The 23873-nt window shown below is 25.5% G+C and overlaps 3 protein-coding genes across 6 annotated transcripts; 2 read left to right on the forward strand and 1 right to left on the reverse strand.

Moving 5' to 3' along the window:
• Positions 1 to 186: 186 nt before the first annotated feature.
• On the reverse strand, positions 187 to 6548 carry LOC114124346 (probable ATP-dependent RNA helicase DDX49). The gene is made up of 7 exons (XM_027987575.2): positions 6357 to 6548; positions 5322 to 5515; positions 5104 to 5237; positions 4826 to 5036; positions 3276 to 3442; positions 2492 to 2847; positions 187 to 1268 (listed from the first exon to the last, which is right to left on the reverse strand). Exons 1-7 carry the CDS (start codon positions 6412 to 6414, stop codon positions 982 to 984), a joined length of 1407 nt encoding a protein of 468 aa, XP_027843376.1. The 5' UTR covers positions 6415 to 6548; the 3' UTR covers positions 187 to 981.
• A 5987-nt stretch (positions 6549 to 12535) lies between these two features.
• Positions 12536 to 16798, forward strand: LOC114124310 (mitochondrial import inner membrane translocase subunit TIM50-C-like). The gene is made up of 8 exons (XM_027987522.2): positions 12536 to 12815; positions 12884 to 13045; positions 13726 to 13826; positions 13974 to 14093; positions 14157 to 14261; positions 14335 to 14590; positions 14678 to 14781; positions 15377 to 16798. The coding sequence occupies exons 1-8, from the start codon at positions 12707 to 12709 to the stop codon at positions 15413 to 15415; spliced, it is 996 nt and encodes a 331-aa protein (XP_027843323.2). The 5' UTR covers positions 12536 to 12706; the 3' UTR covers positions 15416 to 16798.
• Positions 16799 to 19844: 3046 nt separating this feature from the next.
• Positions 19845 to 23785, forward strand: LOC114124311 (cyclin-dependent kinase 1-like). 4 transcript variants are annotated; one of them, XM_027987524.2, is made up of 7 exons: positions 19845 to 19983; positions 21827 to 22041; positions 22099 to 22234; positions 22313 to 22471; positions 22539 to 22702; positions 23293 to 23434; positions 23497 to 23785. In XM_027987524.2, exons 2-7 carry the CDS (start codon positions 21848 to 21850, stop codon positions 23611 to 23613), a joined length of 912 nt encoding a protein of 303 aa, XP_027843325.2. In that variant the 5' UTR covers positions 19845 to 19983; positions 21827 to 21847; the 3' UTR covers positions 23614 to 23785. The 4 variants fall into 4 exon arrangements, with proteins under 4 accessions (XP_027843325.2, XP_027843324.2, XP_050055577.1 ...); XM_027987523.2 differs by lacking the exon at positions 19845 to 19983 and adding an exon at positions 19991 to 20176; XM_050199620.1 differs by lacking the exon at positions 19845 to 19983 and adding an exon at positions 19991 to 20176 and having other exon boundaries at positions 21838 to 22041.
• Positions 23786 to 23873: the final 88 nt, after the last annotated feature.

The raw sequence follows: 23873 nt of genomic DNA on the forward strand, positions 1-23873 counted from the left end.
TTGTAAATTGTTAATGCAAAAATGTATTGTTTGTATTCAAAAGATTTAAAAAAATTGTTATTCAGTTCTTAAGTAGTTAACATTTTTCTTAAGCATCTGGTGTTTTCTTCTAAAACCTTACTTTTCTATTTTTTTTTTTTTTCATAATACCTATGTATAAAAGTCATATTTAAAAATACAACAATATGGCAAATGGGTTATTTTTATTCTTTAAACCAATCCAATTTATAATTACAACTTAAATATTAACATATTATTATACAATTTAAATTTACAAGTTAAATAAAAATCTAATAATATAACTTATCAACATCTTGTATGAATTTAACATACAAGCATCTGCAAACAAATTGTTACATTTAATGTTCATTAAGCAAATTAAATTAAATTAATTTAATTTAACTTAAACCAGCCAATTTAACAAAATATTATCAACCACATTTGAGTCTTAATTAAAATTACTATCAGTTCTATTTTTTAATGCAATAATTAAATTATGTACTTAATTATTAAAAGTATATTATATCCACATGTATTGTCTTTATTCTAGTGCACAACATACAAAATGTACATTATACATTCATGATTCATCCATTTCAATAATGTATTGCTAGATTAAATAATTGTATGGATTAACTTACTATAAAAGTTAAAAGTAAAAACATTATCTGTGTTCTCTTATTGAGTTTATAATTAAATTATAAGTTTTAAATTATTATTATTCAAAAATGATCATAACTCACTTAAAAATTAAAATATCATAAAAAACCAAAAAGAGAACACAGATAATGTTCTTAAAATTAACTTTAATAAACTATTGATTCGCTCTAATAATATTTAAATAAATAGCACATAATTGGAATAGCTCAACATAATATATTTGTATGTGTTATACATAAGAAAGCCAAAGATAATACAATTGAACAGCAGACAATTTTTGGCCAGGGTTAATACAAAATAAAATATAATTATAAATTATATTTATTCATGTTTATCAACATTATTGATATGATCATCTTGTTCACTATTATTACTATTTCCGTCATAGTTTTTAGAAATTAAATTTCTTCTTTCATATCGTTCTCGGTTTTTTTCTTTCCTCTTACGTTTGATTTCTTGTTCTACTTTATCAGGGTCTTTTCCTTCATTTATTAGTTTTTTTCTTTTGTTAATTAAACGTCGTTCATCAAAATCAGTTTCATCTAATTTTATCTGAGCTTCCCTTTTTGTAACATGTACTTGAGTTAAAATTTTGGCAACGTGTAGCCCTATAATAAAGATATAATAATAATTAGAAATTATGCTGATGATGAAAATTAAAAATAAACAGGTAACAAAAATTAATTGAAAATAGAAAATTTATAATGACATTTAGGCATTTAATAATGTCTGACCTTTTGTATCACAATTAATAATATGTATACAATTTTAAATATTCATAAGAAATACAAAATAGTATTTAAATTGATTATCATTGACATAATTTTTTTATAATGTTTCCAACTAATTGTTTTTATTCCAACTCCAAATTAACTGTATTATTTTACTAATATTACAACATAATTAGATATTTATTTAACTATTTAAGTATTTTATTTGTCTGTTAAATTTTAATTGTTTTTAAAAATATATATAAGATACTTTATCCAAAAAGAGAACATGTCACAATTTGACAAAAGTTGATTCTTCTGTTTATCCCAAATATCCCCAAACAATACTCTACTATCGGGACTGATTCCACTATGGCAAACAGTTAATATCGCAAATTCATGTTCAGAAGAACCAGATTTGATTATTCTTTAATATATAATTATCTATGTTTGTTAGAGGAATTTTTTTAACAATTTTTCAATTTTTAAGAAAGTAAAGAGTATATGTAATATATAATTTTGAAATTAGAATATTTTGATTAACTTGCATAAAAATTAAAATACTTTAAAAAAACTGATAAGCAGATATAGTTTAATGAAGTTTAAATTTAGTTTTATATTAAGAATAGGCCAATATCCCATACTCCGATATGTGTTATTGATAAACGGTATATTAGAAAACAAAATACTTGAAAAAAACCATACGCTAATATTAAGAAATAACCGATACAAACAATATCAAGTATTGATTCTAGTATTAGACCATTCTTACTAATGTGGTTGCCAGTGATGCAAAATTAGTTTTAAGTTGTTCTTAAATTTAAAATATTTTACATTTGTAAAACAAAAACAACATAGATTGGTATGACATACTAACAAAATACTACAAAAAAAATATTTATGTCTAATAAAATGAGTCTCAAGTATATGTATCACATTATTAAAATAAAGAATAATTATATTCATAATGTTCTCACTAATCATTATATCATATAACTTTTTTTATGTTTTAAATACAAAATACATTATTAGTTATCCCACAAAATTTTAAAACAAAAAACTATTATACATAAAAAAAACATACATTAAATATTCACTGGAGAAAAAACTTTATAATTTACCTGAAACATCATATTCCTTTAATCGAATATTTATCTTCTGTTCAATTGCTTTTACTAATTTTACATCATGTTGGGTAACAATAGATACAGCACGACCTTGTCTTCCTGCTCTTGCAGTTCTTCCAACTCTATGAACATAATCAGTAGCATTGTTTGGAATTATATGATTTATTACTAACGCTACTGCAGGAATGTCAAGACCACGACTGGCCACATCAGTGGCAATTAAAATTTTGGAAACATGAGATTTAAATTTTGCTAGTCCAGCTAATCTTTGACGTTGAGACATCATTGCATGAAGTGACACTGTATCAAATCCAACTTCATTTAATGTCATATGCAGCAACTGACAGTTTCTACAAAATAACATATTTTAATAAATAATATAATATACAATCAATTTATATCTATAAATATTTTAAAGTTTATGCAATACTAATTTGGTTAGGTATCAAATATACATTATCTTTTTATGAGATAATTTAAAATTAATGAAGGGCATCAATATTGACATTAACCAGGAGTATGCAACTAAATTACACAACTTATTATATCATGTAAAATCTTAAGGAATGTTTTTTCGCTGCGTTTAGGTAAGCTGTGCAGTGTGCACCCTGAATAAACATGCTAAGTATAAATCGACTATTATTTGATACCATGTACAGTAGGAAAAACGTTCCTTCAGTTTTGGCTGAGGGAATATTAAACGTAAAATATAATTACATTAGATTAATGTCATGAAGCTTTTAAACAAAACTTTATTATATTATATGTTTGTGCTTACTTGCAAGTATCAGTGAATATCATAATTAGTCCCTTTTCATCTTTTTCACGAAAATTTCTAACTATTTCTACTAAATATCCATCTTTTACATTATAAGGACAAAGCACATAAAATTGTTCTAGTTCATCAACTGTTTTCACTTCAGCAGTTGATTCAAATACAAAAGTCTAAAAATGTATAGAAAATGTTTTATCAAATTAATATTACTATTTATAAGAGTAGGTACAAAAATATAATAATCTTCCAAAAAATTAAATAATTTAATATATTTATATCTATAATCTGTACCAATCAGTGGCATATTTAGGGGGGGATTCTAACACTCATATCACCCCCCCTCCCATCCACTGTATGTATTATGTTGTAGTTGTTGTTTTAGTATTAGTATTATTTATGTTAAGTGCTTTAGAATACAAAATTTTTATACAACTTATACATACTTATTATAATAATTTTCATTAGTATAATAATTTATATCAATATATGATTTTTGTTAATGTATTATGAGAAATGTGAGGGTTCCTCCCCCACCGTCCATGACACTATTAAATGTTAAAAGATCCCCATAAAATGAATCCTAGATATGCCACTGGTACTAATAATATTAAGTTAAATAACAAATTTGAGGACAGAAATGTAAATAAAAAAAATAATAACTGTTTAGATATTTTCCCTTACTTTTTGCTCGTGAAGTTTAATACAAATTAACATATTCAAAAACATAATACTTATTTTATAAGTACAAAAAAGAACAATCAAATAAAATACCATATAAAAAAATTAAATATATATTTTTTTTTATTATTTTAAATTTATGAATTAATTAATATGTATTTTCAGATATTTTTTCCAACAATAATAAAAAGTCCAGACTTTTTCAAATTAGACTTTTGTCCACGATTCATTTATAGTATACTCAATACATTGTAAACAATACAACAAAGTATATAAGCACCAGTGTAATGATTTAATTTTATAATTTTAAATGATGTCTAAAATTGAACATTTTTTAATAATAATGTATAATTTATATTTCATTAATCATTATAGTAATAAAGTTGTGTAGAGGAAATCAGCACCTAGCTATATAAATATATAATTTGTATATGTTTTTGCAAAAACTGTACATAACAGACTGCATATTCTTAAATTAATATCATAATTTATAAACCATTTGTCTTTTGTGATACATAAAAATACAATATACATCAACACCAGAGGTTCTCAAACTTTTAATGGTACTATTTTGGAAATTTTTTAAATTTTAGCGGCCCACAGTAATACCAATGACCTTTTTTTAAACATGTTTAAAAAATGTATTATTTAAAAATATAATGCAACCTACTAAAAATATAATTATGACCTACAGTTTGGGAATCTCTAGCATACACTATTATATTGATACAAGTATCAAATTTTTTTTTACAGAAATATAATTATATAATTTAGAATATTATAACAATATTATAATATTATATAAACTTATAATACAATATAATATATATGTATATAAAAAAAATATTAATTTAAATTAAATTGAATTAACTTACATTTTTTTTTGTAATCATTTTAACTTTTTCCAGAGTTTCTGTCATAGTGGCACTAAATAATAAAGTTTGTCTTTCTTTCGGAAGAGCGTTAAAAATAGTAGTAATTTGCTTATCAAATTTACCACCTAATAATCTATCTGCTTCATCTAATACTAGAAATTGTATACGTTTCAATGAAAATGTATCACAGCTTTCCAAATGATCAGCAAGTCTGAGTAAAAATTAAAATATAATAAATTAGTTTTATTCATAGAGTGTAGGTATGTGTATGTAAATACCTTCCGGGAGTCGCAACCACTATATGAGGTTTATTTGATAATTCTCGTGCTTGAACTATCATTTCCATTCCACCTGTAACTACACAATGTCTAAGATTCTTTGGTTTACCAATTACAGCAAATTGATCTGCAATCTGCAAAATTGAATGAATAAATTATTTAATGACTACCTATACTTAATAAACTAAAAAAAATAAAATAAAATACAATGAATTTACTTGATAAGCAAGTTCTCTAGTAGGTGTAAGAATAAGAGCAAATATTCCATAAGGCTCTTCCCAAAGTTTTTGAAGAATAGGCAAAGCAAAAGCTAATGTTTTACCACTTCCAGTTTTAGCACAACCTATACAGTCAATTCCATCCAATATTTTTGGTATACAGTTTTTTTGAATTTCAGTAGGTGATTTGACGCCTGAATTTACATAGAATAAAATAATATTATTTAGGTATACAACATTTATATAATATATAACTTGTTATAAGTACTATACGCAGTACTACTGATAGAGTCGCACAATACATATTGGCAATGAATAATTATAATTAATTAATCCACATTTTATAAAATTCTTTTTTTTAATACACGGTTAAAATTTTAAGTATTTGAGGAATCACTATTCCAAATTTCAAGTTCGTAATGTAGTTTTTGAGATATAGCGATTGTGAGTGATTGGTATTTGGCCTTTATATATACCTATAGGTTCACTTTACATAGATATAATACAACTCGTACATATAAACAAAAACAACTTTAAAGTAGTAGTAACTAGTTAAACAGAACTACACATAATTTTAATCTAAAGAATTTATAATTATTATGTGGATTGTAAAATATCCAATCTAACAGTTAGGAATAGGATTGTCATATATATATATATTGAAAAGTAATGATAGAACATATACAGAGTAGTTCAAGATAAGCTTCATTCAGACATGACAAATCAGAACAAGTCAAAAAGTAGAGCAATTTCACATCAATCAGTTTTAATTTAATTAATATTTGGGCTTAGAGAAGTTTAAATCTTGTAGTAACTAGTAAGAACATATTTAGTTGAATTATATTTTCTTTGGATAGAATAATTAAATATACTCAAAAGTAGTCAAAACTATAAGAACTTATATATAATATTCCAATAAATACAGTAAAATACTTTTGAACTTGTCACAATTACAAACAACTTCCTATTTCCTTCCACGATTGTCAGTAGCCAGTAGGTATGTAGAAACGTTACAGTAGCATAATAGATACTCACCAACCGCATTAAGCTGATCGCAAAGGAATTTTGATAAATTTAAATCTTGAAAGTTCATGATTAAAAATCGATGTACTAAAGTTCTAATAAAAAAAAATCTCTCTACAATTCTACTTCAAAACTTCAAGACCTCATAATGGTCAGTTAACAGTGAACACTGAGCCTCAGAGCACGTGAATATGAAACATTTAAACTCTGAAGTGATAATGATAATGATAACAGTTTTGAAGCTGTTATCCGAAGAAAGATAAGAACACGCGTGAAATGATAAAAGTCAAAAATCTAAAAAGTACTACCAACAGTAATTGTTGTCATCATAACTATTATATAAATAACAAAAAATTAATAAGTTGAATAATGAATTATAATATTTCTATTGATAGTTACATTATACATTTAAACAATTGTACTATCCCACGGACCAAGTATAAGTATGTACTTTATATCTTAGTCCGTGTATTATTTTAAAGGTTAAATAAAAAGGTTATAATACAGGATTGATTTTAACCTCACCATTTGATAAAGTAATACTTGTTAATGTTTACAATTAATCTAACTTTTATTAAGTTTTGTTTGCATTACACTATGCTAAAAAAGTAAAAATTGATTTTGGCAATTAATTATTCAACACTAATCGTCTAATCGGTATTATTACCGATTTAAGTAGGTACCTATTCAAAATAATTTTAGAATAATGTTTCTTAAAACTTAAAAGTATGTTGTATTATGATTACTTTTTACAGTAGGTAAATATAATTAACCTATCTACCTATCTATTAAAATTAAATTGTTTATTTTAATATTTATAGTTGTGTTATAAATTATAAATTATCAAATAATCACTGTTATTATATAAACAAAAGAATTATAATTTAACATTAGCTATTAGTTATAAATTCAAATTTTTAAAAGACAAGTATCAATTTTAGATTTTGAGTGAATCAATTAGGTATATGTTTTAATTTTATACAATAATGTGTTATTACTTTACGATAAGTAATCCATAAAATATTTCGATTCTCAAAAATGGGGCGTGGTTTTGGAATATATAATTAGATTTAGTTTGCACATCAAACAACTCAAACTTAAAAATTCCCAGTGCTTATTTTTATAATCGGAAAAAACAAACAAAAAATTAAGTTAAAATCGAAATTTGTACTCAAATCTGATTTTTAACAAAATTTATTTTGATGTAACTCGAAAATAAATAACCGTACATACTTAAAATGTTCACCAAATATTTATATATTACCATTTTTATTCATATTATTATTATAAAAAAGTAAAGTTTGTGATGTTGTAAGGGATAATCTCTGGATCTACTGAATCGATTTTGAAAATTATTTTACTAATAGAAAGCTACATTATTTGTGAGTGTTATATAAGCTTATTAACCCGAAAAATGAAAAGATTTTTTCTTGGTAGTCGGATTTGCACAGGAAGTTACTAGTCGGACAAAAAAAGAACGAAAACGTTTCTACCGATTACGAACACTGCTGTAGCGATGAGAGATATATTATATTAATATATTATTATGTTTGAGTTCTGGAAAAAATTTGTAGAGTTTAATAATGCCTATAAAAAATTCAGCTATAGAATATGTCTAGCTTTCATATTCAAATCACAAAAATTAGTATTTTATATTAAAAAAATAATTTAATCGTTAACAATACGCCAATACATAAAATGATTCAAAAACATTTTCTCCAACTAAAAATCTATACTGTAAGTTATAATTTAATAAGCTATATTTTATCTTAACATTTCTCCGATAAATTATAAATACATAAAATTCCTAGTCCTTAGATGTTCGTGGTGAGGCGGAGACTGACTGGAGTCACTGGACGGCAGTTTCCAGTTATTGATGTGAAATATAATATAAAACTGATGTATTATAATTTATAATATGATGAAAAAAATAGAACATAACTGACCGCCGCGCCGTCGGGCAGCCCCCCCTCCACACACACTCACATACACAACATAAACATATAATATAAAAATAATAATAAAAGATAAGGGAAAAAAATGAAAAAACGTACAAAAATAATAATATTTTAAATTTTTAAATCGGTACCTCATTAATACTTATAGTATAAGACACAATACCTATTCTAAACAGAAAAAACTGTTTCTTAAAATTCTAAAACTTAAAAGTATAATATTATATTCATAACTACAGACGTACACAATAAATTAAAAATACAAACTCATACACTTGTGCAGATCAATAAAATATAACTAAATAAATATAGTTCATATAATAGTGAGTATATGTAAGTATAAGACTCAAAACTGTCTCAAAAGAGGTGTGGTTAAAAAATGTGTTTTTATTAAAATAGTATTAAATTACATTATTATGTTATTATGTTATTATATGACATTATTAAATATTCATACAGAAGCTGAGATTATGTGTTTTGATGATGACACAGTTATTCTTATCCATGATAAAAATATAGTTGAACTATATATTAAAGCAAATGTTATTTTTAATTCTATTAAATCATGGTTTAATAACAATCTTCTTGAGTTGAATTTAAATAAAACTAAACACATTGTCTTTAGTGTAACTAATATTGATATTCAGAACAATTTAAAAATCTGTGAACACTCAACACTGTACCTAGCGAATAATGATCTAAATTGTGCATGTGTATATATAGAAAACGTAAATTGTATAAAGTATTTAAGTATCTAAAATTATATATTGATTCGCGTTTAAAATGGAAAAATCACATTGAACATTTAATATCATTAAGTCGTAAATTGTTTTATATTTTTCGTAATATTAGATCTATACTCGATAAAATACAATTAAGAATAATTTATATCTAACTAGTTCAATCAGTTATTACGTATATGGTATTGAGAGTTGGGGTTGTGCTTATTATACTCATTTAAGTAAACTAAAAATAACTATGAACAAATAAATTAAATTTGTATTAAAGTTGCCTAGCTAAACAAGTACTGATCCTGTATATAAGAAATTAAATTTATTTAATTTTGATAAGCTGTCTAAAAAAAGTGTGTTACTACTTATATACAAGCATAGGAATCTTGTATCAATATGCAACCGTAATGTAAATACTACATTTAAGAAAAATGTAAATATTTATATTCCTAGATGTTATAAATCTTTTGGCTTCAAAAGCACATTAAATACTGCTATCACTCTTTGTAAGGACTTAAAAATTAATATTAATATCTTCAATAACTGTAATCATTTTAAATAAACCATATTAACATTACTCTATAAGTTCTAATGTATAATTATTAAATCTATGCATTGTTTTAATTTATTATTATTATATAACTGTTTTTTCTGCAATTGTAACTATAATTTTGTTTTTTTTCTCTCTCACATTAATCTATTATTTTCTGTTTAGTCTATTTACAATTATGTATAATATTTAAATTTCTATATTAAGAACTCATCACCTTCAATACAAGTACAGCTTAAAGAAGATGAGCAGACGATACCTATTATAATTATATTTTCATGTGTATTAATTGTTTGTTTGCAAATATCAAATATCAAATATCAAATTTTAGTGTTAAAAAAATAAAAAAATGCATATATAAGTAGAAATATAAAAAAATCATACATTATTGCTAATTTTTTTACATCATTTATACCTGTTATTTCACTCGATTAAAATTTGTCAATGATGTTTCTAATGAACTCCTATTTTTAAAAAACTTAGGTGTATCGATATCACTAAGCTTTAATTTAATTTTTTTTTCTACGGGAGCCTTTTAGAAATTTATCTGTTCGTTAAACCATTTTTGACTGGAGCCGGTTGGTTATAAGCAAACAATAGACGGGAGCCGTTCAAGATCCACCCTTGTGTACAATTATTTATTGTACCTACTTATTTATTTATCACGTAAATTGTAAAGAGGTTATTACATGTTGGTCGTTGGAGTTGCATTGATTGAAGAATGGATATTATTAAAGCATTTTATGAAAATTGAATCGATATTAAGTTATTATATTTATAGTTAATATTATTAATTGTAGTTGATATGAAAAAGAGTAAATACCAAAAAAATAAAACTATTGCATTTTTTTATTATATAATATTATAGTATTGTACATTACATTATTCGACTCCGCCAGCTTATCCGGCGCAATGTATAGGTGATTTGACTACATGTGTGTGTAGATGTGCAAAATTATAATAATCTAATCAGCCAAGTATTATAATATATTAATTGTATAATATTATGTTTTAAATAGGTATATTCGATCATAATCAATTACATTCAGAAGCGTGTTTAGACATAGGCCCTATAGACCCGGGCCAAGAGCGGCGACATTGGAGGGCGGCACATTTCACGATTTTTTTTTTTACAAAATTATAAAAAGTATTTTTCATTTGATGATAATATGAATCAAATTTAACTAATTTTTCGTTCGCTCAAAATTAAACAGCTATTTACATGCACCTACTATATTATACACATCCGCAACATAGTATGAACCAGAAGATTAGGTTAGGTAGAAGAAAAAATTTAAATTGTTGAATATAATTAATTTGTAAATTTCATAAAAGATATTACGTGTAATTAATTTAATGTTCATTAATAATGTATCTTTTATTATATAATATTATAATATAACAAATTGTGTATTTAAATATGTTTTGTAAATAATTTTAGGAATTATGGGGGGAGGGGTTGAGGCGACGAATTGGAAAGTGCCTATAGGCGGAAAAACCTTAAATACGCCACTAATGACATTGTACAATTATTTTATGGTTTTGTATTGTATTAACTTAAAATAATAACGAAAACATATAAATAAAAAGCTATATACATATATTTATGTTTATTAACATATTAAAAACTTAAAAATTTAATATAAGGGCTTAAAGCTAAAATTTTTATAAAATTTGTCAAAAACGCAAAAATGTGCAAGCAATTTTGTAATAGAAAATTTATAAAATTTTTAGCATTTATATCTACGGTTAAAATAATAATGATCCGTAAGTTTTCCTTCAAATAATTATAGTATATAGAGAAAACTTGAGCGCGAGTGTACATTTTGGAGTATTCAGGTCATTAAAACATAAACCATCTTTTTCACCACCCACTAGAATTATCCTAGAATGACAAATAATCTTCATTCAAAATCAATTTTCGTATACAATGATACCTACCTATCATTGCATTCAAATTTAATACATCTATTATAGTAACCTACTCTATGTCCTAGGTCCATTCGATACATACTATACAGCAGAGCGTTAGCCACTTGACCACCCTGTTTTCTTTAGATTGGTTGTTAGAACAAATATTTAAAAAATATCAATGGTTATCTTATCCAATGTTAATACCAAAGAAGTGATAGACGTTGGGATTTTAAATTGCAGTATTAAGGATCTTGCGATTCCAATACAGACTCAGTTGGAAATAAGAAGTTATCAATAGTCAATTATATAAAAAAAAAAATTAGAGACGTATCAAGACAAATTTGTTGTACTGTAGTTTTTTTACCATTACTTGACTGACCATGTACTTTCAACTTGCAAATATGCATTAAATCTGATATAGATGAACCACAAGAATAGTCTGAAACTGCTCCTAAATATGTTGCTAATTCTCAAGAGTTACAAATAAGATATTTTCTTCTTCATTGCATGTAATGGATAATGTTGTTAGTTATAAAGCAGACTTTTAAAAAGAATGTCCATCAATATAAAATAGTGAATAGTGATCAAATTAATTTAAGTTTTCTTACATCTAATTTTTATATAAATTACTCACTATTAATTATTATTAATTAATATGTAATAAATTACAAGTTATTGTAAGTGCTAAGGCTAAGCATTAAACAACAAACGTATGTACACGACTGTACGTCTGTAGTCTGTACCACTGTACAGTGAACACATTACATGAAATTGACCTCTTTGCAAATGGCGGCATCATCATTCAGTCAGCCGGTACGTTGTGGCGTCACTGATAGTCGACGGGGGGCCATTAAATTGATAACATAATCATAAATCAAAGTACGTTTTAACATTTTTATAATATTATTATTTATTTGGAATTTGGACAATAACAACAAATATTACATATTACTACTTTTTATTAAAATAATTATTTATTTATGTCAAATACTAAAAATATTATGTACTACATTTATAGTATTAAAATTCAAAATCTGATGTATTAATTATATGATTACAATTTTTTTAAATAATAACATATATTTTCTTGAAATAATCACAATTATGAATTAAAAAGTATTTTTTGTTTATTACATTATTTATACTTTTAAAACGATTGAAAAATTCAGTGTGATAATGTATATTATGATTATTGGTAAATTATTTTCGTAAATGTTAGTAAAAAATCTAAATAAAATGAATACTTGTGCTTGTAACTATAAATTCATTATTCTTACTTTGAATTCAAAGTATTGCCAAAACACATTTTTATCTTCACATTGTAAGTTATTATCAAATTATAATATGATCTTAATAAATAAATAAATAATGAATTAAATTGTTATTTAGATAATTGGTCCAAGTATCAACGTGTATTTCTGCCACGATATATTTCTAATGGTTCTGTTAGAACTGAAAAAAGTCGTTTAAAACAGCTCCTAATGAAATCTTTAAAATTTGGTTCAATGGCTTTTGGTGTATCATTATTAGCATTTGGAGGATATTTACTAGGTTGTACATTTTTTTTCATTTTTTAATTTGTACCTATTTGTTTTTAATACCTAAAAGTATTAAAAATTAAATACATTTTAATAAAAACAATGCAAAACAATATAACCAATATTTTAAGATAATTTTACAAAAAAAAAAATAGTAATAATTGCTTATAGAATAAGTTTTTTTCTAAAATGATATGGTTAAGTCTATGTGTGGAAAAATTGATAATTTTACCCTATTATTAAAATTTAGCAGGCTTCAATTTTCAATTTTATTTTATTGTTATTAGTCATAAATATTATCAATTTCGTACATTCCTGGGACTTAATCTCTTCCCACACACCACTAATATCAGTAATATCTGACTCTGTATTACAACATTGAATATTATACTGTCTCAATTAACCAATTTTCATTTAAATTTGTTTATCAAATTCCTTATGAAATAATTACTATGTGCAATTGTAATTTCTAGGTATTACAACATTTATGATTTTGAATAATCAAACCCGACAACATGATTTTAATTTTAGTATTCTATCATCAATTTAAAATTAACTTTAAAGATATACAATTAGTTTTTAATCATAAAAAATCATCTAAATTGTTGAATGAAATTTAAAGTATGCTCGTTCTAAAAACCTAATAACTTTAAAGTAATTTGATATTATCATTTTTTTTTTTTTTTACTTAAGTGTTTGAAGACGATGATTTAGTTCAAAAAGAAAATAAAAATATTCCATTCGTTATTAAAATCTATGAACGAATATGTTTTAGAATAGAATTTTATCATAAGGTATGTTATTTTTTTGGATTTCATTATAAATTAATTATATATTATTATAGAAGTAATATTTAAATATAAGATCGATTATTATAAGTTCATTAAAATTCTACTTTCTTGTTAATAATTTGTTTTTATTTAAATGTATACATTATTTAGTTGTTTACAATTCCTGCAACCAATAAATTATTACCAGATTCATTACCAGATTATTATGATAAACCTCGATATACACTTGTGTTAGAAATTACTGATCTTCTTGTACATCCAGAGTGGAGTGTAAGATAATAATACTGTAATTAATTGTATGTTTTTAAACTATAAATTGAATTGTATTTTCAGTACAGTACGGGCTGGAGATTTAAAAAGAGGCCAAATGTAGGCTATTTTTTGGAAAGAGTTGGAAAGATTTTTGAAGTAGTTGTATATACTGCTGAAAATGGTTATGTATGTTTTTTATTTTAATTGGATTTATAAAAATATATTTTATTAATATATCTTTATTTTATTTTTATTAAAGATTACTTCTCCAATATTAGATGAAATTGATCCTAAAGGTTGGATTCAGTATCGCTTATCACGTCAATGTACTGAATTTCGAAATGGTCAATTAGTAAAAAATATTGAAAGAATTAATCGTGATTTATCAAAAGTCATTGTAATAGATTGGAATATGAGTTGGACACAACTTCATCCTTATAACACTCTAATTATACCTAGATGGAATGGTGATGATAATGACAACTCTCTTATTGACCTTGCTGACTTCTTAAAAGGTTTGATTATACTATAGTATTTTTTTAACAAAACATTTTTTATTTGTTACTGTTATAAATATTGGTACAATTAAACAATAATTATAGTGGTATTTGCAAATGAAGAAAGAGACGCAAGAGAGATTTTAAACGAATATAAACAATATGAAGATCCTATAAAGGCATTTAGAGAAAATCAAAGAATATTAAAGGTAAAATTATCATAATAAATTATATTTTTATCATATTACAATTGGTGTTTAAAATTAACCATATACCTACATGTGTGTTTCAATTGTAACTTTTTTCATATGATTTATCCTAAAACAATTTAATACAATCATAAAATATTATTTCTTATTATTATTTAATACAATTTTCAAAAAATTACAATAATTATAATAGTTTTAAGATAAACAATAAGTATAATATTATTCCTATAATTGTAATTTGTAAGTGTATAATATAATGTCAGGAGTTTATACATTGAAATCAAATCAATTATATACAATATACATGTAGGTAGTACAACCATATACTAAAAATTACAATAATAAAAATAAAAACATTGATTATTTTGGATATTTTAAATTTTTGAAAAGTAGATCACATAAATAGTATTCAATTGCTTTAATACAACAATTTTGTAAAAAAAAGTGAGCCACACTCAACAATTCTTTGTATAGCTTATTTTGTGATTTTTTTATCTTTGGCTGTAGCTTTTATATATTGTTACTTAATAACTGTAAAGTATAATAATTGAAATATGTTGTAAAATAATTATTTTTATATTTAAAAATATTTTAGAAAGGAACTAAGGACAAGAAGAAAAAGAAAATGAAATAATTAACATAGAAGATAATAATAAATCGTGGTTTTCATGGATACCATGGATTTATTGATGTATATTTTATATTAAAAACACACAATACAATTTATTTGTACACAATGTATGAGTAACATGTTGAATAACTTATAGTATATAAATTTTAATTATTGAATAGAAATCAAAAGTTAAATTGGTTATAACTTAATATTCATCATGTATTTTTATACTTCTATTTTTAAATACAAGTTAATATCACAAATAATTTCAGTTTTTTTATTATTAATGTTTTATGAACTTGTTGCACTATCAAGATGAGATGGACACTAGGATTCTAATGGGAAATAGGTGCTATTTTGGCCTAGGGAGTATGTTTAGCTCAAAAATCTTGTCGACAAAATTAAAAATACAATTATACATAACCCTGATAAGACCAGTAGTGTTATATGGCTCTGAGACGTGGACACTGAGAAAGGTAGAAGAAACAAGACTTGCGGTGTTTGAACGAAAAATTCTAAGAAGAATCTATGGACCATGTATCGATTCTGACACTGGAGAATGGAGGATACGCCACAATGATGAACTGAAGAACTTATTTCAAAAACCAGATATTATATCCGAAATTAATAGGAGAAGATTAATGTGGGCTGGACATGCCTGGAGGAAAGAGGGCTCTTTCATTAAGGCGGTTATTAAAGAAAATCCGACTTGGAAAAGACCGTTAGGAAGACCGCGTTTACGGTGGGAGGATCGTATCAAAAAGGAAGTTAAAGCAGTGGAACCAAATACACAGTGGAGAGAAGCTGCAGAGGATAGGGAAAGATGGCGACAAATTTGTTTGCAGGGATGGTCTTGAAGGCCGTAACCCACAAGAAGAAGAAGAAGAAGAAGATGAACTTGTTGCACATACCTACTCAAAATATGATATTAAATCAGATATTGGATCGGTGCTATTAACTAAATTTCTATAATATGCATATATTGTTATTAATTATTATTTATTTCTGAACCTACTAAATTATAGTTATTTAATCTAACCCTTATTATCATGGGCGCCCATAAGTAACATTTTAGGGGGGGTCAAAATAAAAAAAATTCTTAAATGTAATGTAATAAAGATAATAATAATATTATGGTAATATTTATTGAGATACAAGTTTTAAATATTTTTTGTCCAGGGGGGGGCAAGTGCCCCATCTTGCCCCTCCCAATGGGCGCCCATGCTTATTATATTTAAATTGAGTAATTTTACTATTATATTACGCTATGGTATTACCGCCCTGTATTAATAGCTCATGCAGGTGGATACATCGAATATAAAAATATTCATGTAAGTATGCAACTCAATAATATAAATACAAACGAATCTTCTGTTATGTATAAAATATACTATATAATAACGATTTTATTAGTCATTATTTAGTGAACGTAAATTTGGTGTTATTTCCTTGATAATACAAAAAAAAAAAAACGAAATAATAATATTTTGTTTTACTTATAAATTTTATTAACATTTTTAACAAATGGAACATAAACATGGATGGCTCAAGGTGGCACAAAATTTAGAAAAAAAAAATTAAACAATATATTTAATTAGTTGCAGGCCAAAATGTATTGAGCAAAAAAAAATTGCCATATGTGGCTTATTTAAGAAAACAAAAACATATAGGTATACCTAAAACGTATATAAATGAGAAAAAAAATAGTTACCAAAAAGTGGCTTTTATAATTAGAACAAATAAAAAATCCGTTTGAATTAAAAATTGTTTAGATCACTTACAATCCAGATGGCAGATTTACTACAGTGAACTCAGTGAAGAATACCCAATAATTGAGAACTAAGTATACATATGCACAGAACCGAAGTTATTAGAAAAAGGAATAGGTGAGGGAAACAACGAATTAGTTGGAACTTGGAGATATGATTACGAACATAACTAGTAGGGGACTATTGGTAGGAAAATCCAGGGGATTGATGGATACGCTGTTCGATGAAATCAGTTTCTATGATACAGTCCTATAGTCCAGATACTATAGGATGAAAAGCGTCAACTCGTTTTTGTCTGTCAATTCAGACGACGACGATTAGGATGAATGCATACAACGTCTATCTGAGTGTCTGACGTATCACAGCAAACATATTTTACAAAGAAAAAACAAAGTTTGACCCTTTGACGGAAATTGTTTTAGTAATGTCTACAACATCGACATCACACTCGCCGATAACTAAAACAACGGATAACCCACAGGATTTAATGTTTATGATTGATGAAGAGAATACAGTAAATTTGAATACAAACGTTTAGAACAGACATCAGCAAAGAAGAATACCATTAAAATTACAACAGAAACAGTGAAATTAACAACAAAACCAGGAAAAACAGTAGCAAAAAAAATCAACAAAACGTAGATCTTTAATGTCAACATTAGGAAGAAGAATGATCAGTACCTATCGTACGAAAGCTATGGTGCTGAGGTGGCGGTTAGGTTAGCCGTAAGCGGCGTAAACTACAGCAGGATCAGACGTCAAATTGAATGATTGTATTAAAATACCTACATCCTACACCAAATACACCATGTTCGATAGAGAAAATTCTGAAGTGGCGTTAGGTGCATATTTTTTTTTTAGTCGAGTTGATATTTCAAATGCTTTTATGAGACTAAGTATGTGGACTGTGGAGTAGTACCTACAGAGATTTGAGTTTTAATAAGTACATTTGACAGAATGTATTGCACAGGTGCGGTTCTAGGACTACATTTTCGTATAGGCAACAGTAGATTTATAATTAGGTTTTAATTGCGAATAATATTTCTAATTTCCTCTCCCATTACATTTAAAAACAAGAGACCAGAAATTTTAGTAAGGGCAGCTGCCCACCGCCCATACGCTTAACCCGCCAATGAATATATACCAAGAAGCAAGAGCCAAGAGTGCTTTCTAATATTACTATTTCTACAGTTATATTATTTTACCGCATGTTCAAGAGTCTCCTATCGTTTTATTTGCACTTTTAATTTGACGTACCTAATATCGACTTAAAAAAAAAAATCAAAGTATTTTGATAAATATATTATGTACTTCATACATACATTATTACTACAAGTTTATTATTATTTTTTTTTTGTCAATCCGTGTGTTTAATTTATTCAAAAAAAAAAAAAATAAACGTACGTCGTACGATTTGACAAATAAAAAAAAAAAAATACCTTTACCATTTGGAGTAAATTTTTTGCTAAAATATGTGTCCTTCCGTAAGCCTACATCTCGGTATGTATTTCTCATCGTCGACACGACAGTTAAATATTACGGACGTCAATATACGTACGTCTGATTCAGTTAAACGGACGTCAAATGATTGTTTGGTATATTTTGTTGCAACTGTCATAATAAATAATAACAGTAGGAGAGTCGCTTTCGTAATTTCGTGATAGTTTGATAGTCACTATTGATCTGTTCGCACGATGACTCTCTTGATGGGAATTGGCAGGTTTCACGATAGTAACTATCGCCTTTTACTATCATCTTGAAAGGCTGTGATGCAGTGACGTGAATGTTCATGAGGATTGCTTGGTGTTGGAAAGGGATAGTTATAGCTGGATGCACCCCTAAAAGAATGAAATTATTGTTACTTAATCAGTGAGACCAAATAAATTTACGTTTTTCGTACATTACGGAATACTGCATTAAGGATAATATAACGTGTGTTACGTTGTCACTACACTCAAGATTTTATTTACCGAGGACGTTCGACTGGTGTTCGACCAACACGTATAACTAACATAATAACGGACTCTAAATCCAGAATTTACGATGTGTAAAAAATTGTAGTACTAGTGTAGAATGTACCAAACACGAGGACAATTTAGATTGCACATACTATGTAGATTAATATTATAATAAAATACAACAATTTTATTTGTCTCTTGTCAGTCAAATTATTACAGTAAATAATGTACACATTACATTACATACCAATCACTCAGTGTGTATGTATTAAAATTAATCACACGGAAGCCAGGTAGTTAGGATTATAAAATGTTATAAATAGTGTTTACTTTCGATATGGTATGTAATTACTAATTATATCGTTAAAGAATACTTAACGTTCTATTAATACTCAATAGACACAATTTAATTTAGACATTCTATGATATTAATGAGAAAAAATTGTTAAGCCCTAATAACATGACGATATTGGTATGGCAAAATACCGGTAAGTGCATATTGCATAATGACAATACGTATGGACATGGAGTGTAGCATTATTAAATTCTGTTATATTTAAGTTCTGTGATTAAACGGATGTAGAACCACAGGTAGCTGAACTTGGGTATTTTAAATATTGTGTATAATGTTATCTTAAATCGTGAATCGTGATCGGAACGGGTACAAAATTCCCGATTTTGATAACAATATAACTGATAACAGCGAACCAGAATCGCAAAATATGCAGCTACAACAATAGAAAGCGATATATAAATACAATTTTCGGTTAAGTTTAAATATTATGTTGTATTCTATTTTCTGGCTGCACTGTGAATATAACCGTCCACTTTGTCCGTATTATTATACTTTTAATAATTCAAAGTAGGTATTTACTGTTTAGTACTTAGTAGTTTAGTTTTAGTACCTTGTGGCTTGTATTAAGAAACTGTTAATTGTATAGAAACTTTGAACTATTCATTATAATTTAGTTTTAGTGAGTAGTGAATTGAGTCTATAGTATTGATACAAATTAGTGTCCAGTGATTCCAGTGCCAGGTATCGGCAGTATTTAGTGGTATGTAATATGTCAGTTATAAATATTTTTTAACTTTATGCGGATATGCCCCTATGGTAGTATTCTAGTATGGTTCTAAATTCATTCGTCACTTTGTCTTATACTAGAATGTGAAATGTCTGGTAATGGCATTCATTGAAAGAAATTATATTGGAATTACAGAACGGTGAAATAGTTATTTTGTTATAGACACTGTTCGTGTATTTGTAGTTGTAAAAATTTGATATTTTTGTTTTGAAATATAATATGATCAAGGTAAGTGTACGTATTATGTTTTAAATTTTTGTAAGTTCTATTAGATTTTAAACAACAATTTCTATATACTGCGCACTCAATACTGAATACATGATATGAAATTTATTGTACGTATTCAGTAGTTTTATAAACAAGATATTTCCGAAATCTGAATCTAGATATTGTATACCTATACCGAAGAATGTTGTAAAATTTTCCAGTGAAAGAGTTATCCCCAAGATATGAAAAGTAGGATAAGTTAGGATACTTGTTTATAATATTTTTAGTTTTTATACATTATATTTTTTACATATTAAATTAGTTTTTTACTAACTACTATTTTATCTTTTACAAATAGGATAACAATAAAGCGATTTGCCCTGTTTGTATACTGATTATATAATTTTTTTCTGCAATTTTGATTTCATGCTGTTTAGAAGTCATAAATATTCACAAGAAATATAAAAAAAAAGATAGAATTTTTATCAATTAAACTCTGGTTATTTACCTTATACAATTTTGAAAATTAAATTAATAGATAATTAAAATAAAAATTGTTTTGGTTATTTAAACTTCTCGATTGTATATCATATTTTAAACATTTCTTTTTAATAATATTTGTTCCTTTTTTGGCTACTACCTAAATTTATATAATTTGTGGATCACTAACAAAAATATTCATTCAAATTCTCCTTTTTTTTATGAGATATCATGTGTGTTTACTGTTTAAGGCCATAAATTGAAAATAAATAATTTTTAAATACATCGATAATTTTAGTTTTTGACTATAATTGATTTATATATTTATTTATACCTACTTGTGATAGGGAATTATATTTAAAATATTTTAACTAGATTTATATATTGTTAAAAGTAAATTATCTTAGCAATAAAAACAAGTAAAATATTGTAAAATATATATTTAAAAAGAAAATGTTTGGAACATTAAGTACAACTGTGTAACATACATTTATTAAGATATCACATAAGAGCTTATATTCCTTCATCATAAGAAAATGTTAGGTACTGGTGGCAAATCCATGCAGTAAAATATTCAGAAATTTGCTACACTGGAGCAAAAAAAAAAACCTGCTTTATTACACCAAATACAAATTGAATGTAATTAAAATAAAAAAAAATTAATTACCCTCATTATCAATCACAGGGGGCAACAACACCCTGTAGATCCCCCTAAATATAGCCCTAGGGATATTTAATTTGGTTTATTAACATTTACGATTTCTACTAGTTTTGAAATGGTTTAGTTCTTTACCAACAAGAACAAAATATTGTGTAATAATAATTTAAATAATTATTTTTTTAAATTTTTTATTTATTATTAAAATTTAGTTTCTGGACTAAGTTCATACATATAATAAAATATGATTATATACTAGATTAATTTTGTTTCATTAGTTATTCTTTAGAACTGTTACTATGGATGCTTATGATAAATTGGAAAAAATTGGTGAAGGAACCTATGGAGTCGTATATAAGTGTATGGAACGTTCTTCAAAAGAAATTGTAGCAGTTAAAAAGATACGTATGGAAATGGAAGATGAAGGTATACCAGCTACTGCTATCAGAGAAATTAGTATATTAAAAGAACTTAACCATCCAAATATTGTGAAGTAATTTTAATTTTTATGTGCACATTTATTTAATATTTAATTAATCAATTTTATTAGTTTAAGGGAAATACTTATGGATGATTCACGGTTATATTTAGTATTTGAATTTGTTCCTATGGATTTAAAAAAATTCATAGACTCTAGGCCAAAAAAACACTTAGATGAAAATATTACTAAATCTTTTACTTATCAGGTAAAATTTAAGACATGATTTTGTACATTTGTGTTATTTTAGTTTTAATAATCTTATTATGCATTGATTATGTTTTAGTTATTAGTTGCTATATATTATTGTCATGTAAGACGAATATTACATAGAGACTTAAAACCTCAAAATATATTAGTTGATATAAAAAATAATATATTAAAAGTTGCTGATTTTGGTTTGGGTCGTACTTTTGGTTTGCCTATTCGAGTTTACACACATGAGGTAAATTCAACACTTTAGTTTTTAGTTATACAATTTTATTGAAATAATATTTTTATTTCTTTATTAGGTTGTAACATTGTGGTACCGAGCTCCTGAAGTGTTATTAAATACTCAACGCTATGGTTGCCCAATTGATATGTGGTCTGTAGCATGTATATTTGCAGAAATGGCTGGTGGAAAACCTTTATTTCAAGGAGATTCAGAAATTGATCAACTTTTTCATATTTTCAGGTATGCATAATAATCCTAACTTTTATTACATTTAATAAAAACCAGCTGCATTGGTTGTAGAAGACTGTGTTCTGGGCGTCATAAGATGTACACATAAATTCAATAATAGATATTGTTTAACCAAAGTGCGAGGAAAGGACTGACATAGAAAATCCCGAGAGAAGCTTTATTCAAACATGCAATTTCAGAGTTAGAGCAAAAACCTTGATACCAGAATTTATATTTTTGGACATAGAATTGTTGTTATAAAAATAATTATTTGAATTTAAAATATTTTCCATTAAATTTTATTTTTCGGGCTTAGACTGTATTAAGTCAAATTTTATTATCAAAAATTAGAAATTGTTGAGTTTTTTGAAAATTTTGAAAATTCTAGGAACTTAAAATTATTTCATTAAATTTAAGTAAAACACTTAATTTTATGAGTAAAAAAAGAACACTTTTAAATATTTTTGGACTTTGATTTTTTCCAACAACAAGTTTCCTTATTATCGTTGTTATTAGCTGATAATATAATGTGGATGCTATATATTTTATTTTAATTGTTAGTGATGCATTATTAAAGTTTATACAAATTTTATTTATTTTAGGATATTAACTACACCAAATGAAAATACATGGCCCGGAGTTTCAGAATTAAAAGACTACAAACCTTCATTCCCTACATGGAGCGAAAATATACTAAAGAAATCTGTCAAAAATATAAACAATATGGGATTGGACTTACTTCAAGTAAAATTAATTATAGCATTACATTTTTTAGATTAAAATTATTTATTAATTTTCTTTTATAGAAAATGTTGATCTATGATCCGAGTAAACGTATCAATGCCAGAGATGCGCTACAACACCATTATTTCAAGGATTTAAATAAAAATACTATTCCAGCACATCCTGAAATTAAATTTTGAATAATATTTAATATAAAAATAATTTTATAAATAGTTTCAGTGTTAACATTTTTTGTTACAACTTATATTAAAGTTAAAAATTTATGTTTTATGTTAATAAAATTATAAAAATATTCAATGTATATATTTTTTTTTAAAACAAAAATAATTAATAAATAATAATTTTCTGCAATTTATTTTATTGAATGTTTACATTGCGCTTGAATGAATTATTTTTTTTAAATTTACATTTATATTACGTTTAAAGAATGAAAGTCTAT

The sequence above is a fragment of the Aphis gossypii genome, chromosome 2 (genome assembly GCF_020184175.1).
Source record: "Aphis gossypii isolate Hap1 chromosome 2, ASM2018417v2, whole genome shotgun sequence".
Lineage (NCBI taxonomy): Eukaryota > Metazoa > Arthropoda > Insecta > Hemiptera > Aphididae > Aphis > Aphis gossypii.

Bases quoted from the DNA above. Each gene is read 5' to 3' on its own strand.
- LOC114124310 (XM_027987522.2), top strand. From the start codon at position 12,707: ATGTTAGTAAAAAATCTAAATAAAATGAATACTTGTGCTTGTAACTAT. The intron at 13,046-13,725 runs GTTGTACATTTT...TTTTTACTTAAG, and splicing joins ATTTGGAGGATATTTACTAG to TGTTTGAAGACGATGATTTA. The intron at 14,591-14,677 runs GTTTGATTATAC...CAATAATTATAG, and splicing joins CCTTGCTGACTTCTTAAAAG to TGGTATTTGCAAATGAAGAA.
- LOC114124311 (XM_050199618.1), top strand. The intron at 22,235-22,312 runs GTAAAATTTAAG...ATTATGTTTTAG, and splicing joins CTAAATCTTTTACTTATCAG to TTATTAGTTGCTATATATTA. The intron at 22,703-23,292 runs GTATGCATAATA...TATTTATTTTAG, and splicing joins CAACTTTTTCATATTTTCAG to GATATTAACTACACCAAATG.
- LOC114124346 (XM_027987575.2), bottom strand. From the start codon at position 6,414: ATGAACTTTCAAGATTTAAATTTATCAAAATTCCTTTGCGATCAGCTT. The intron at 5,238-5,321 runs GTAAATTCATTG...TCAATTTTGCAG, and splicing joins CTAGAGAACTTGCTTATCAA to ATTGCAGATCAATTTGCTGT. The intron at 5,037-5,103 runs GTATTTACATAC...ATTTTTACTCAG, and splicing joins GTGGTTGCGACTCCCGGAAG to ACTTGCTGATCATTTGGAAA.